At 45.4% G+C, this 16291-nt stretch overlaps 1 protein-coding gene across 2 annotated transcripts in view; it reads right to left on the minus strand.

Moving 5' to 3' along the window:
• The window catches only part of USP38 (ubiquitin specific peptidase 38), a 32941-nt gene extending 26889 nt beyond the window's left edge, over window positions 1-6052 (minus strand). For both annotated transcript variants that reach the window (XM_066573703.1, XM_066573702.1), the window contains exons 1-2: window positions 5906-6052; window positions 2316-3023 (exon numbers count right to left, since the gene is read on the minus strand). In XM_066573703.1, coding sequence (XP_066429800.1) covers window positions 2316-2997 — 682 coding nt within the window. In that variant the 5' untranslated portion in view covers window positions 2998-3023; window positions 5906-6052. The remainder of the gene's footprint in view (window positions 1-2315; window positions 3024-5905) is intronic.
• Between the last annotated feature and the right edge of the window lie 10239 nt (window positions 6053-16291).

A 16291-nucleotide genomic window follows, 5' to 3' on the forward strand; every position in this document is an offset into this window, starting at 1 on the left:
ATGGTTATCATGTGGCGAGGGATCAAGTTAGGATTTGGCAAGTCTAATAGAACTTACCCATGCCAAGTGCCAATCAACAATATAGCAAGTCGTTTAGACACGAGCCACTTGTATGTGACAATCCTCGCGTGTATTTCATGCAGGCAGTAGCTTATATTTACTCCTCCCATGGCGTTCCATTAGGACAAGACTGGCATGTGCCCGTTTACATGAGTGGGTATACGGCCATACATTTGTCAGCATAAAAAGTGCACTCGGTGACTTTAATCACAGAGCATTTACATTGGACCATGACATCGCTGACACGATTCCCAAGTTGCGACCAGACATCGAAGTTCTAAATCTGTTCCATCTAATTAAAGGGAGCTTCAGATGTGGGTGATAGAGCGTGTCTAGGAACCGGGAGGGGGGCGGGGTGTTACTAACTGGTGCCCCTCTTCACGGCTATCCAGGCACTAGCACATGGTGCATCGATAGTCAGACTACTTTCTATGCATTCTGATTGGCCAGCATTGTTCACATGAGGAAGGCTGGCCAATAAGAACAGCATGCAAGTCTTAAGACTGCAATCCACCTCCAGTGCTCAGTGTACATCAGGTAGTCTAAGAATGGTCATCTTGGACATATGAGCTACAGTTTTACCATAATTATATATAGTAAATGCTTGCATCTCCAGTAAAATAATCTCTAACCATCTTTTCTTAAAATTCGACATTGTACCAATCTTCTGTTATTCCTCCTGGAAACATACGTATATACTGACAACTGGGTGTTACTATAGAGGGTGACATTTTTCAAACACTGACAGGACTAGTCTGTAGACACACACCCTACTGACAAGGGGGATGGTAACACCCAGTTGACAATTTACTCATAAATTTGTAGTAAGGACAACAGAAGAGCTGCCCAACACAATGTTCTATGAAAAGCTACAGAATTATTTTAGGACGATACAAGGCGATTCAAGAAGAACGGTACAAAAGTAATGCAGATGTATTCTTCCGACTACAGCCGCAATGACATGAAAAGCTAGAAGAACTCCTCAAGTTGTGAAAGCACCTTACAGATGTTTGATGCGAGCGCCGGTGGAGACACGGCAGATGTCAAGTCGGTAGTCTAGATCTGACCAGATGTGTCCCAGCACATCCTCTGTTATCGATTTCACTGCAGCGGAGATGCGTTGTCTTAGGTCATATAGCGTCATCAAGGGCCCCGACACCAAATATCTGTAAGGTGCATTAACCCCTTAACACTACAGGGTGTTTTATTATTAAAGAAAAAAAATGAAGTAATAAAAAGTCAGAATTGTGCATTTTTGGTCACGCTGTCTCCAAGAAAAAAAAATGTAATAAAAAGCGGTCAGAAAGTCGTTTGTACTCCAAAAATGGTACCAATAAAAACTACAAGATGCCCCGCAAAAAACAAGCCCTCGCACAACTATGTGGACGGAAAAAAAAAAAAGTTATGGCTGTCAGAACATGGTGGGCACAAAGAATAAAAAAAATAAAATCTATCTTCGGAAAAAATCATATAAGCAGTACAGCAAAGAACAAAAACACCCTATATAAATTCAGTGTCATAGTAGTTGTACTCACCCATAGAATAAATTTAGTCATTTTTGCAACAGTGTACACAACACAGAAACAAGATCGCCACCTCCACCCCTCAATGGCAGAGTTTTTTTTTTCCATTGCACTGCACTTAAAATTTTTAAACCGTTTTCAGTACATTCCGGTGGGAATCTCACGATTTGGCCGCAGCAAAAAAACCCGTGAAATTTCTTCTGGGAAAGCGCTGCTTCAAAACCCACGGCACTTAGCCGCGGGTTTTGAAGCGGCCTGGTACGCTTTTCCATTGCGGACAGTGCCCCCCTAGAGGAGAGTGTGGCCGCAGCGGATGAAAAAAAAGAATGGACATGCTGCGGCTCACTAATCCGCACCGACTTCTGCTGGCTGTGCCGCGACGGATTCACCGTCCAGTTTCTTAGAAATCTCGTCCACATGGCTGTCTAATGCCGGGATTAGTGGCCACAGGCGGATTTGCCACAGCGAAATTCCGGACTGAATTTCCGCGGCAAATCCGCCCCGTGTGAACTCGGCCTAAATAGTACCATTGAAAAATACTACGCACAAAAAACAAGTCCTTTGGCAGCTACGTGGATGGATAAATAAACGTTATGATTTTTTAAAAGTGGGGAAGGAACAAAAAGGGCTGCGCCCTTAAGGAGGTAAGAAATGAAACCTACCAGAAGAACTGGCCGGACCTCTCTAAGCTTATCCGTTAGAATGTGCATACAGGACAGAACATGGACCTACCTGTGGAAGAAATAATGGCAAACACTTCTTGCAGGGATGGAAGTAAAGTGCATGGTTCCGCCTTCCAGATATTCTGCAGCAAGCTACTAACTTTGGTGACTTGTGAAACATATTCCCGCAGTTCTTTTTCCAGTGTTGAAATACATTGGAAATGCCCGATGGTCCGAACAAGCTGCTGGCAGAAGGAGATGGACATTTTACCCTTTGGAACACATTGTACAAAGTCGCTCAGTAGCTCGCTCAGCCTAGCACACAGCGATGGCTCGGGCCGCTCACAGACTATCCTCAAGACCTCCACTTGGAGGACAGTAAAGATGTCCAGAACAGAAGGACAACTCATGATCAGCTTGAGTCCGCTGTGGATGTAGTCAATAATCAGCACATCCTTCCGGTCTAGAGAGCCGTAGCCTTCTTGTAAGAGAGTTAAGACAAAGTTTCTATTGAAAAAGTTCTCAAATTCTGCACGATGATATCTTGCATAGGCTTCCAAGACCTGGTGCCCGACCTGCTTCTGAAAGTAGTCCTCCCCCTCCAAGACCAATCGGGTGGTCAGCGTGAACATGGCCTTGCATTGCTCCTCGTTGATCGAGTTCTCCGCAGATTCAACAACCTTTTTGACAATTAATTTCTTCAGGTTTAAAGGATGCGAAGAGGTCACCAAACCTTCCAAAATCTTGTCCATTTTGACCCAAAAAGTAAGAATTGCATCTATAAGAGAAAGAAAAGAGCATCATTGTAGACATGTTCAGTGATTTTGTACTACACAATTGAGGGTTGGACAAACTACTACAGACTTCAGGAAGCATTCAGGAAGCGCTCACTAGAGGCCGCTGGGTGAAGGACCCGCTGACAGTGGAAACAATTTAGAGGTGACGGGGAGCGCTGCAGCTGATCAAATTACACACCGACTGCAGATTTTGACCGCCCCTTTGCAGAAATGCTGCGGATATTGCCATGGCTGATAAAGTGAGATTTTTCCGAAAACTACAAGACATCCAATAAATGACACCAATGGAATGAATACCCCCCCCTCCTACAATGCGCCCATTTTTCTATATGGTGGTGTGTCACATGACCTGCGACATCACAGCTGCATTCTGGTCCAGTGAGGTCCCATACGCAGATATGGGTAGGAGCTGAGAGCCCCGGCCCTGTATATGGGACATCACTGATGACATTTGGTTCGGCTACTGGTAGCAGTTTGCCCGCAGCAGTCAAGTGAGTTGACAGCCGTCACCGCTGCAGGCAGGGACAGCGCAGCAGGCAATTACCAGGCAAGTAATGTGCTGTTTGAGGGTGGCTTCACACTGGCGAAGGAATCGCACGATTTCCCAGCACTGCAAGGGATCACAAAATTATGAAGCCAATGGCTTCTTGCAGGTCCCGGAACTCTTCTTCTGCTGCTCTTCTGGCCGGGGACTGAAAATCCCCACCTCCTGAAGTGCTGCCTCTGATCAGCTGAGTGCTGTGACCAATCAGTGGCAGCACTCAGCATTGAATGATAGATGAGCGCTGGTTGGTCACAGTGCTCAGCCAATCAGAGGCAGCACTTTAGGAGGCAGGGATTTTTCAATCCCCAGCCAGAAGAGCAGCAGAAGAAGAGTGCTGGGACCTGCTAGAAGACGCGCCGGAGATGACAGTGCTACTAAGGTGATGTATTCTTTTTTATTTTTTTTCTACAGTTATTGTTATTTTCGGGGGGGGGGGGTGGGGGGAGCTTATATTTCAATTTCTCATTGATTTCAATGGAACTGGCGCTGCTGCCCCCGGCCTCATTGCAGACAATGGGAGAAGATCCCCATCTCCTGCTGTGGCAGTGACAGCCACAGCAGGAGATTCCTTCAGCCCTGCAGTGACCGGAGGCTGTTTCCCTGCGGATCCTCTGACGCCCGTGAAACTGAGGATCTCAATGTGACAAAAGTGCTAAGTCGTTTTTGAAAAAAAACACACCACGCAGTGGCTGGAAGAAAAAAAAGAATTGGCAAGTGTGATAACGAGCCAGGCTTCTTGGCCTAAAATCGCACTTGCCTGCAGCTTTAGGCTAATTTCACACAGGCGAGTGCGATATCGAACCGTGAAACACGGCCCAATATTGTGCTTGCCAACATGCGTCAGAACTGCCTGGCATCACTTTGAAGTAGCAGCCGAGAGCCGCGGCGGAGGATCGCAGAGTGTCTTCAATGGGAAACCTCATCCCGCACATGGTGCAATGCATTGTCGGCCCCACTGAGAACAACAGGCGACGTGATGCGAGGGCATGACCAACTATATCGCCAAAACATTGCTCATGTGTGTGACTCCATCCCAAACAATGGGGCTCCTATTCGTGTGTCTCACACCACACAAATCTCACAGGAGATTCTCGGCCGCGTGTAACCGGCCTTACGTGAATGCTGAGTGCGGGACTCAGAAATGCGTCAGTCTCCAGTTTTGCACCGCTGTACAGCTGCCTACATGTGAGCATACCGCTACCAGGACTCTAGATGGCACATCCAGGCTGGGTTTCCACACGGCATATTCCCGGCAGTAATCTCGCGGTTTGGCCGTAGCGAAAAAACTGGAGATTTCCGCTGGAAAAGCGCCGCTTCAAAACTTGCAGCACTTAGCCGTTGGTTCTCGCCCGGCTCGGCCGCATGCTTTCCCATTGAGGCTGGCGCTCCCATCGAGAAGAGTGAAGCCGCAACGGGAAAAAAAAAAGAATGACCATTCTGCGGCCGGGGAATCCGCATCGCAACGCGCTGTGTGTTGTATATCAGTCCATGCAGCGCAGCTCATCACAGTGATGGGGGCGCTACAACCCGCCATCGGCCACGTCCGTGTAGGAGAGGACCCTCAGGCCGTGACACTCCGCACGTAGCGTATACCGGCAGGCGCGAGGCCATTTTCTGTAAAAACCGCCTTCCATCACTGCAGCGAGGCTCCAGCCCTCCAGAGCGGCGGCGCGGCGACCCTCACAACGCGGCCTGCGGTGTCCCATCTAAAACCATGGCGATGCGTTCCGAGGGAGCAGCCAAAGATGAACCATGATGCAGGGTTTTCCTGCGCCACAACAGCAAAAAAAAAAAAAAACCCTCCTCCCCGGTACGACCCCATTCACACCACACAAATCTTGCGCGATTTCCATGGTCGTACCCGTCAGCAGCCCGACAATCCAGAGCTGCTGCCCAACGCTCCTCCCGGGCACTGACCGCGGCAGCCAGAGGCCACAGTGCCACCCCTGGGTACCGTGATGCCAATGAGGAACCACGGCGCTGGAGCACATTGCGTACGGGCTGCGCACCACCAGCCACCATGTACTAACTGGCATGCACAAATAAACGCACCAAGCTAGAACATGCAGCCATATTCCTTGCCCAGTTCACACAAGCAGTAACATGGCCGCCTATGGGAGATGAGGGCAGAGCAGCCCCCCGGGGGACGACAGTAACCAGGGCTCAACAGCCGGCCCGTCCGATGTGCGGCCATTACCGGATGGAACACATAGAGCGCCGCTCCCTCCACAGCGGCCCCCGGCGGTACTGCAGGCCAGTAACGTGACTGTGTACAGAGCGCTCCGGTCGTCTCCCTCGCCTCACGGCCAGCGCTCTCACCTGTCAGTGACGCGGCACAGCTCGGCCTGGAGCTCCAGCATCGGTCGGCGGTGACTCAGCGGTGGACGAGGCGCTCCAGTATCTAGAATAGGTTATCGCTACTAGTCGCTGTTCCTAGACACAGCGCCGCCATATTGCGCTTCCCCAGCCGGGTCTGTAGGCGGAGCCTTCCCGTTTCCTATCTGATTGGTTCATAAGCCGCCAACGTCATCGGTAACCGCCCCTCATGCGCCTGTTGCCATAAACATCTCGCATTCGGACTGCAGGTTAGGCGTAAGGGTCATGTGACCAGATGACGTGATGGTCGCACGGCCATTTTAAGTGTGGTCAAAACAAACCGGCTACTAAACGCTTACAGCCGGTATATCAAAGCTCTGCCAGTATACTGACCGGCTTGTTCTATAGTGACCGGCAGCAGTGGGAGAGGCTTATGACTCTAGGTGGGAGTAATGCCAGCTCTACTAGTCACGTTAGGAAGCAAAACTGTGGGCTTCGGTCGCCATTTTGGGTAGGACCTGAACGAGAGGGTTTTGTCAAGAAGTGAATATTGTGGTTATGGCGCAGGAGGGTACATATATACAACCTTTTAGGGACTGAGTTGGTTTACTTGTACACCGGTGCCATGATAGGGCTCGTTCACATTACCGCTAAGGGGTCTTCATTTTGAGGCGCAAGAAAATGGCAACCTGTGGCCAAATGTAACTGTCACATGACTACTGAATGGCGCCAAATGGACCCCGTTGACTGATTATTTTCTTTTTAGCGGAAATCAGCAATGGAAGCTTTGAAAGGAACCTGAGGCACGGGTGTGAACGAGCCCTTAGGGCTCTCAGTGTATCAATAGTATTAGACTTGGTGCACATCTTCGTTGGACATCCTGCGGAGTAAGGAGTGGTGGCGTCACCCGTGACAGAGTTCTTCAAGTCCACTACACCATTGATTCAAGTAACCGCTACCCTAGCGTTGCCTGGAGAGGCCAGTTAGTGCCCTAGCCAAGGGTCACACGTGTCCGTAGGGGAGGAGTTGGACCTGCCACCGTCACCACCCTAACATCTACTTTGCCATCGCCCCGGTTGCTGCACAGGCGGCACTATTCGAGTCAAGCATGTGATTTGGCAGTTCTGGTATTCTTGTTGTTCGGTTCTGTATTGAATTACATCTGACGCATTTGTCCCTGGATTTCAATCGAAAATGTGAAAGTATGGAATGATATAAAACACACAATCTGTTTGTGTCGTATACAAATCCACAGTTCTGGTCCGATTTGAGTGAAAATTTGCATGTGCGTTCTTCAGCACCGGGCGACCAATACTGGCGTAATTAAAAATTTAAAACTCACTGACTTCCCCAGTAATTTTTTTGCCAATAGCAACCAATCACAGCTCGGCTTTCTTTTCTTATACTGCTGAGGTAAAATGAAAGCTGCACTGTGATTGGTTGCTATGGGCAACACAGATTTTGTTTTTTTGTGACAGCTTCCATAACAGTGTGGTGCGGGGCTTATTTTTGTGGCCCACTTTGTATATCCCAGGACTGCTAGTCATAAAATCGCCGTGGAACACGGGTATGGTCTCCAGCGCTGCTGCAAGCTTTCGAGTAGTCCTCAGCGGTGACAGAACATTTCTTCCTGGTAGCAGGGCTTGAATACCCCGCCTCTGGCAAGCAATTGCTCTAATTAGTTCATTGAGCGCCGCTTCAGTCAATCAGAGCCGGTGCTCAATTAACCAATCACAGCCATTCATTGAATGTCATCATTGAATGGCTGTGATTGGTTGATCGAGCACTGATGCAGCGCTCGATACAACAATGAGAGCAATCACTTGCTGGAGGCGGAGTATTCAAGCCCCGCTACCAGGAAGAAATGCTCTGTCACCGTAGCGGACTGCACAGAAGCTTGTTGGAGCGCCGCAGCCCCTGTGCGAGGGACCCGAACGCCAGCTACTAGGTGAGTATTGCTTTTTTTCTTGTGATGTAGCTAGAGCTAATTTTCGGGGAGGGTTTATATTTTTAGAGCTGCCCCCGCCCTCTTGGGAAAATTAGGGTAGGATTTATTATTGGGGTAGGTCTTCTTTTTGGAGAAACATGGTAGTTTCAATCACACAGCTTTGTCATAATTAACCTTTGTAATCATACATGCTGTAGACTTTGAATTGTTTACCTTTGTGTGTGTGTGTGTGTGTGTGTGGGGGGGGGGGGTTGCCTCACTATATAAGCTCTTGCATTTAAGGCCCATTTACACGTAACGATTATCGCTCAAAAATCGTTTAAATGAACAAATTTGAGCGATAATCGTTCAGTGTGAATGCGAAAAAAAAATCGATCACTTGTCGTTCGCGGTTGTTTAAGCTGACTTTTCAGTCAGCTTACAAAACCTCGTTGGCTTGTCATCCTGTTTAAATGCTCCCTGCTTAGAGCTTCCCATAGGAGGTGAAGCGCTGAGCGAGAAACAGACGAGGAGCCGGCGGCAGAACTTTCAGTGTAAATGCTCTGCAGAAGCACTGATGACCGGTGACGTCAGCGCTCATGCAGTCGTTTGAAAGACTGTCGGCCCATGTAAAAGGGCCTTTGAACAACAAAGCAGAAGAATGACTAGAAACATGCCAGTGTTATTTCTATGTTGACTTCACTGGTACAACGCCCATAATTGGATTCATTGACTGATGAGGCTTCAATAATCCTTGAGTATCGCCTAAAAGTAGCTGAATACTCTTAACAGTTCCAAGGACAAACTTGTGTAAGTTATCTTAAAGGGGTTGTCTCACACCGAAACATTTTTTTTTTTATTCAATAGGCGCGAGACAAACCCAAGGGATGGGTTAAAAAAAAAAAAAAAAAAAAAGTTTATTACTTACCCGAATCCCCGCGCTGCGACGACTTCTTTCTTCCTTTACCAAGATGGCCGCCGGGATCTTCACCCACGATGCACCGCGGGTCTTCTCCCATGGTGCACCGTGGGCTCTGTGCGGTCCATTGCCGATTCCAGCCTCCTGATCGGCTGGAATCGGCACACGTGACGGAGCGGAGCTACGAGGACCAGCTCTCCGGCACGAGCAGCCCCATTCACCAGGGAGAAGACCGGACTGCGCAAGCGCGTCTAAAAACGCCAGAAGACAGCGAATTTAGACGGATCCATGGTGACGGGGACGCTAGCAACGGAGCAGGTAAGTGAATAACTTCTGTATGGCTCATATTTAATGCACGATGTATATTACAAAGTGCATTAATATGGCCATACAGAAGTGCTGAACCCCACTTGATTTCACGAGACAACCCCTTTAAGGATGAAGATCATACAATTGATGTTGAAATTAAAAAAAGATTTGCTACCATGTTAGCCAGTAGAGCAATGTGTGATCATTCTCAGTGAGAGAAACCAAATAATCTTGTAGGATACCTTTTAATGGCTAACAAAAAGACAAGATGTTATAGAGCGCTTTCAGGGATATCTCGCCCCCTTCGTCAGGCTAATGAATGACACTAGTTTGGATGGCACATAATTATAACATACAGATGCAGGGGGGAGGAGAACACATTCTTCATGATCTAAATAAATGTTCACAGAAATTTTAGACTGTTTTGCACTCAAAACCTAAAACAGACAAACTGAGCCGAGACATAAATCGTAAATCAGTCCACTGAGCTCAGGACAGTTTTATGATGTGTCCTTCAACATGCACATGGAAGGAGATGCAGCACCACCTAGTGGATGGCAACATTATTACAAGTCAAGTTCTGAATTTTTATGAAGTTATAAAGAAAGAGGAAAAAAAAATGATTGGAAGAGGACATCCCTCTTGACCTCCTTCAGACCTTTCATATTTTCCACTTATGCAAGAATCCCGGGCTGATGTTCATTCCTTTCTTGAGGTTATCAAACATGGCCATTAATTTGTACTCCCAAATTCTTTTGTGATGCCTTGACTTGAAATTGCCCTTTAGTATAACTCTCATCTGCTCTATGCTGTGTCCCTGACTACAAAAATGTTTTGCCACAGGTAGTTGAGTCTTTCCATCTGTAATTGAGTGGCGATGTGATCTCATCCTTGCTCTCAGTTTTTGTCCTGTTTCCCCGATATAAAGCCCCCCAACAAGACATTTACTGCACCAGAACAGGTACACAACATTGGGCATGGATTATGTGAATGTCCCTGGGATCTTATAGTTCTGCTGTGTGTTGGGGATCCGTATCCTGTCCACAGTCAGTATATATGAGCAGGTCTCACAGCTCTTTACATTACAGGGAGAAGTTCCTTTTTGTGTGTCAGAGGGCAATGCACTCCTGATTATACAGTTTCTCAAATTTGAATGTTGCCTGTAACACAGAAGGGGAGGGTCGGGGAGTATAATTCTAATGTACTGTCCATTGCATGTTTTCAACTGACGACTGTCTCTAGTAACAGAGATAAAAAGACAGAGAATTGGAAATGAAGCATGACTCCTGCTCCCCATAGAGGTTTATGCGGAGGTGGGAAACAAAAGTAGAGACTCAGACTTGGCTACTCGAGATAACAATTATTTACTGTCCCACAGCTAACGTAGTCGACTATATCATTCTATACTCCAAAGATAACAGAAACCATTTGAAGTGACACCAAAGTGATGTCTGTTTCACTAATGATAGTTTCAATTCGGGGGTTCTGCCACAATGCTGTTTTTAGCACCTTGGATATAACCCCCAGACGGAATCCCACAGAGCAGTGAAAAACACTATGGGAAAGCTCCTATAAGGCTCATTTAGACACAAAGGTTATTGCTCAAAATTGGCTCAAAAGCAATTTTTTAAGGGTTTAATCGTTGTGTGCATTTACACGGCAAGATTATGGCTCACAATTCAAACGGTAGTATGAGTGACAGTTTTGAGCGTTCATTTTGCATAAGCTCTTAAGTAGCTAATTAGGTACTTAAGAGCATATTAGTGTGTAAATGAAGGCTCCCACTATGTTAAAGGCACAGGTGCTGTGTTCTCGTAGCGCTCAGCTGGTATACCACTGAGTGCTCTGAGCAGGGTATGCAGAAGACAGCTGGAGTGCTGTCTTCTGCATACTTCTGCTGTGTTCTCAGAGCAGGATACTAGCTAAAACAATACTATCAGCGTTATCCAACTGAGAACTCAGTGCGTGTTGCTGATAACGCTCATCACTGATTTTTAGCTTGCTAATAGTTAGCGATGAGCAAATACTGCACAAAAAGTGCACGATGGCCGCGCATTTAGAAACAACGATTATCGCTCAAAAGATGCCTTTGAGTGATAATTGTTGTGCCTAAATGGGCCTTAACAGATACAACCTGCATAGGGAGAAACTGGGGATAAATGCAAGATATAAGCCATACAATGGCAGATATATTGGTTTTCCTCATGTACACCGATGACAGCTTACTCTGAAAATTCACCTAAAAAATTAGTAACACTTTTACACCATTTTGTAGCACATATAATTTATTGATTGAAGACTTTTACTTTAATTTTCAGATCGTTTTTTTAAAATTAAACTTAAAAATGTTTTATAGTCCCACTAGGGGATATGATGCTGCAATTATTCGTTCACATATATTTTGTTTTGGAATATTTATTCTTGGTTTCCTACCACATTGTCTTCTGTACCATCCATTTCACGTATGGAGTTTAGAAATGTGTCTCAGCCTGACCGCGGATCTCCAAGCCCGACCTCGGAGCATTATATGCGCGGTTAGGCCGCTACACACTTCTGCGCTTCGTACATGAAATGCATGGTGCAGAAGACAGTGTGCTAGGGCCCCAGTTCATGGCCTAAAATGTTTTCTACTTGTCTCTCACCAGCCAATCTAACACAAGAATATACCTGTAGTGCTCCATTGCACTAACAAAGTGATCAAACTGTTGCAAGTTCAAGTCTCTGTGGGACTAAAAAATGTAAAAATGGGTTGACTTTTAAAAATAAAAAAAGAAAAGTAAATAAATACATTTCCCAGTTTTTAACCTAAAAAATAAAAAAAACATGATTGATATTGCTGTGCCCGTAAAAGTCCAAACTGTTAAAATACATAATTATTTATCCTGAACTGTGAACATCATAAGAAAAAAATACTTAATGCCAGAAATGCATTTTTTAGGTGATCCTATCTCCTAAAAAAATTAAATAAAAAGCGATCAAAAAGTTATATATATCTTAAAATTGTAGCCAAAAAAAAAATTTAAGCTGCACCGCAAAATAACAAGCCCTCACACAGCCACATCAGTGTAAAAATAAAAAAGTTATGAGTCTCAGAAAATGGTCACAGAAGTAATTGTTTTTTAAAGGTTGTTTAATTTTTTTTAGAATAATACATTAAAAACACTATATAAATGTAGTATCGTCACCTTTGTACTGACCCACAGAATAAAGTTAACATGTCATTTTTGCTGCACTATGAACATCATAAGAATAAACCCCCTAAACAATGGCACAATTGTGTTGTTTTTTTTTGTAATTCTCCCCACTTACAATATTTTTAAAGTTTTTCAAAACATTATATGGTACAGCAAATAGAACAATTAAAAAATCCAAGTCATTTTTACAAAATAAGCCTCATTTAACCATGTTGACAGAAAAAGTTATAGATTCTGAAAAGTGGGGATGAAAAAACAAAAAGGAAAATTTGAGACATTTCTAGTCTTTATCAGGATTAACAGCTCCATAAGGAGGCTACGTTGGAGATTCCACCTCATTGGGCAGAAAAGTAGCACAATATGCTGCACTAACTTTTCCAGCAAAACGACGGACCCCATTATAAGGGTTTGTTGGCCACTGTTGGCGTCTGTCATGTGACTACCCTTATATGCAACCAATAAAACCTATGCAGCTGCAAATGGTGACTGATAATGGAGCAACGGTCTGAATGTGTAGGACCATTTACGTGTTTCTGGGAACTTGGAAACACCGTGAATGAGATGTTGTTGACATGTTTTCCACTGAAACTATGTTATCAATGGTCCATGCTGCAGAATCTACATGTAAATGCGATATTAACCTGTGTCTGTATAAGAGTAGCAGGTAAAAATCTTGAAAGTCCAAGACATTGCATCGTCCATGCAGGAAAAGACAATGGAGAAAGGATCTTATTACAGAGAGTTACACTCATCAACTGTTGGATCAGCTGAGGATGGGTTCTGCCTCTTCTAAACAATCATCGGTCAGTGGACAGGGAGAACTGGTTGTATGCGCCAGTCAGGTGCTTTTTATTAAAAAGGGAGACTTTTACTCTTTGGTTCAAGGTCCATTAGATAGTCAGAGACTGCCAGGAGGCCACAATCAGTAAATACTCTATTCTTGCATTAGTAAGTATGTGGAATTGTATATTCTTAGGCCAGCCTTACATGAGCATATGCATGTTTATGCACGCCTGATCGCTGCATTTTTGCAGAATGAACAATGTTTTTTTGCGCTCGCATCGGCGTATTTTACTGTACTTGTTCAATTGCATGCTGCAAACAAAGCCACACAAATTGAAATGGCTAATTAGTTCCAGATGTGTTCTTTTTCTCTTTGCGTGTTATGCACGCATTTGCGCACCCTCCATTGACTTCGATGGGGACCTTTGGTGCGCAAATACACAAAAAATAGAGCATGTTTTTTTTTTTTCCCGCCACCAAAATGTGCACGCAAAATACAGTAATGTGAATGAACCCATTGAAATCAGTGTGAAGCCTGCTTAAGCCTATGCAGTCAGATTGCTTCCTACGTAATGTGGATACTTCTCCTTTGCCAGCCAAGCCTTAGAAATGTTAGCAGTGTCAAGACTAGGTCAAGTGTGGAATTGACGCTTGAGAGAAATTGCAATGGCAAAACAGCAGAGAGCTAGAGATGCATTCACCAGCTAGACGTGAGCACACAGGCTGCCTTCAGAGGTCAGAGGAGGATACTTACTGACAGCGGTGTATACAGGATTTTCTAAAGGAATGGGCAGTTTTCAGGTTTTAACTGCCACATACTTGGATATATATGCACACTTGTGCAGTACATGAATAGGTAGACAAAAACACACTGCTATATATTATAGCAGTGCAGCTACTAGAGTAGCTACTAGGGGGCTTGATTACAGACTGCCTTAAAGTCTATGTGGCAGAGAATGGGTGTCTCTGCTGGCTAATTAGGAGGCACCTGAGAAGACTGAAAAGAAAGGGTGTGTTACGTCATTCACACTCACGAGCTGGTGGAGCTCAGAAACAGACACAACTCATGACTAACAAATGCTCAAAACCCAACCAAGCATACCTGCATGCATAAACAGATGTAAATAGATATGATATGAGGTACTGGTTCGTAATTTGGCCAAGATACTTAAGCCCGCGGGCCAACTTCAAGGGTCCTCGCCACACAGGTTCCTACTCTAACGAGACAACTTCCACATGAAACCTGCCCGCATGCGGGGCAATCGTCCTGACAGGGACGGCCCCACACTGGAACCTAAGGACTGACCTAGATAAACAAAACACAGCAGGACTAAACGCAGCTCACACCAATGCGCCAGGGATTTGCATACAACACCCAACACCATGCACCTTGAACGGGACTGTCCATACCTCATGTTCGGCAGCCTGCATAGACACACAGGAACATGACACTGTTTACACTGAACAAAGAGAGGAATGTCCAGCAGCCTCTAGCAGAGGAGCTGGTATATATGAGCAGCAGAATCATATATAAATCCACACCCAGCCAGCTCAATCAACCACCACTTGTGGGGCTGCGCTGCTGGAAACCCATGTAGAACAACAGATCTCAGCAGCACACCCTAACAGTACCTCCCCCTTAAAGAGGGGACACATGCACCCAACACATGGGTCTGAGACCTGGGGGACTGGCTGGAGAAATCCACACCCAGCTAGCGCACTCAACCCCCACCTGTGGGAGGCTCCACTGCACTAGAACCTAACAGTACCTCCCCCTTAAAGAGGGGCTTCCAGAGACACAGGCACCCAACACACAGGGGTCTGGTGCAAAGTCAAGGTGGAACATTGTGACAAGTCCAAACCGGACGCACTAGTTCCGAACCAGAAATACTGCGTCAATGTTCACACGAAACTCCAAACAAAAGAGAACAAATCTGACGTAGAACGGAAAACAGACATAAGCTAGACTAACAAAACAACTTACAGGACTTAGCCGTATGGGCCTAATACAGGTATACATGTATGACAGATAAGGAGAGGGAACAGAACAAGGCACAACACACATAGAGATCTGTTTTCAAACTATTTCCTTTCTTTTCTTTGTATAATAGATCATTCTTCTCTATCTGTCTCGTAATCGTCAGTCTCTAACCTTCAGTATATAGAATCCTTGCTTTATATCTTTCTTTGCTTAATATATTCCTCCTTTCTATATCCTTCTTATCTTAATACAATTCTTCTTTCTATATCCTTTTTAGTTACTAGAAACCCGTATATATTAAGGACAGCAGCACATGAACGTACCTTGCTTAGGCAGATGGAGGCTGGTGAAGAAATGCAGGCTCAAAAACAAGAGTCTGGATCCATGACCCATATGAACACATGTAGATGCTTCAGAGGAGAGCCGCATACAGGGTTCCAATAGCACGATACTCACAGGTTTAAAAGTGTTTCATCTTTATTCAATGCACATAAGCTTGACAACTTTCGGCTGTCACTCGCAGCCTTTATCCAGTCACTGAATACTCAAAACCCCACACCAATATATACACCTCAGTTAAAAAGTATACACCAATCAAGAAACATCAATTAAAAAAGGGCCCACCCACTTAGTGTGAGCCCTATAGTCCACTACACCTCAGATGCAGGTGTGCGTTATGTCATCATGACAATGTTTAAACGGAAGAATGATTTACCTAACTCGTCATCCGGGACTGCCGGACTGGCGTCCACATTATGTCACGACGCATACGCGAGATGCTAAGCATGCTTCTGCGATATTGAATGTTTGCCCATAATGAACATGGTGGCTGGAACTCGCGGCGCACTAAAGCGCATATGCAAACCCCAGCCACAAGTCAATGTACGTGGGCTGTTTGGCACCCATGATGGCTTACCGCAGGGGACACAACCTAAAGGATAAACTCGTCCATAACTTTGACTCGTCTCAAAGATTATTGGCACCTGCCAAAGATGGCTGCTTCCCATGTTTGGGTTGTGTTTCATGTGGTAATCTCCTTCGGGGTGACACTTTTATGCACCCACGTACAGCAGCTAGATATCATATTAGATGCCAGTTTACATGCTCCTCGACACATTTGATTTATGTCCTCATATGCCCTTGTTTACTGTATGTTGGAGAGACAAGTACAGAAGTACGGAAGCACATAGCCAATCATAAGAGCAGTATCAGAACCGGCAAGGTTGATTTGCTGGTTCCCAAACATTTTGTGCCCTCTGGACATTCGGTTAGCTAA

This window comes from Eleutherodactylus coqui, chromosome 7 (assembly GCF_035609145.1).
Source record: "Eleutherodactylus coqui strain aEleCoq1 chromosome 7, aEleCoq1.hap1, whole genome shotgun sequence".
NCBI classification, from domain to species: Eukaryota; Metazoa; Chordata; class Amphibia; order Anura; family Eleutherodactylidae; genus Eleutherodactylus; species Eleutherodactylus coqui.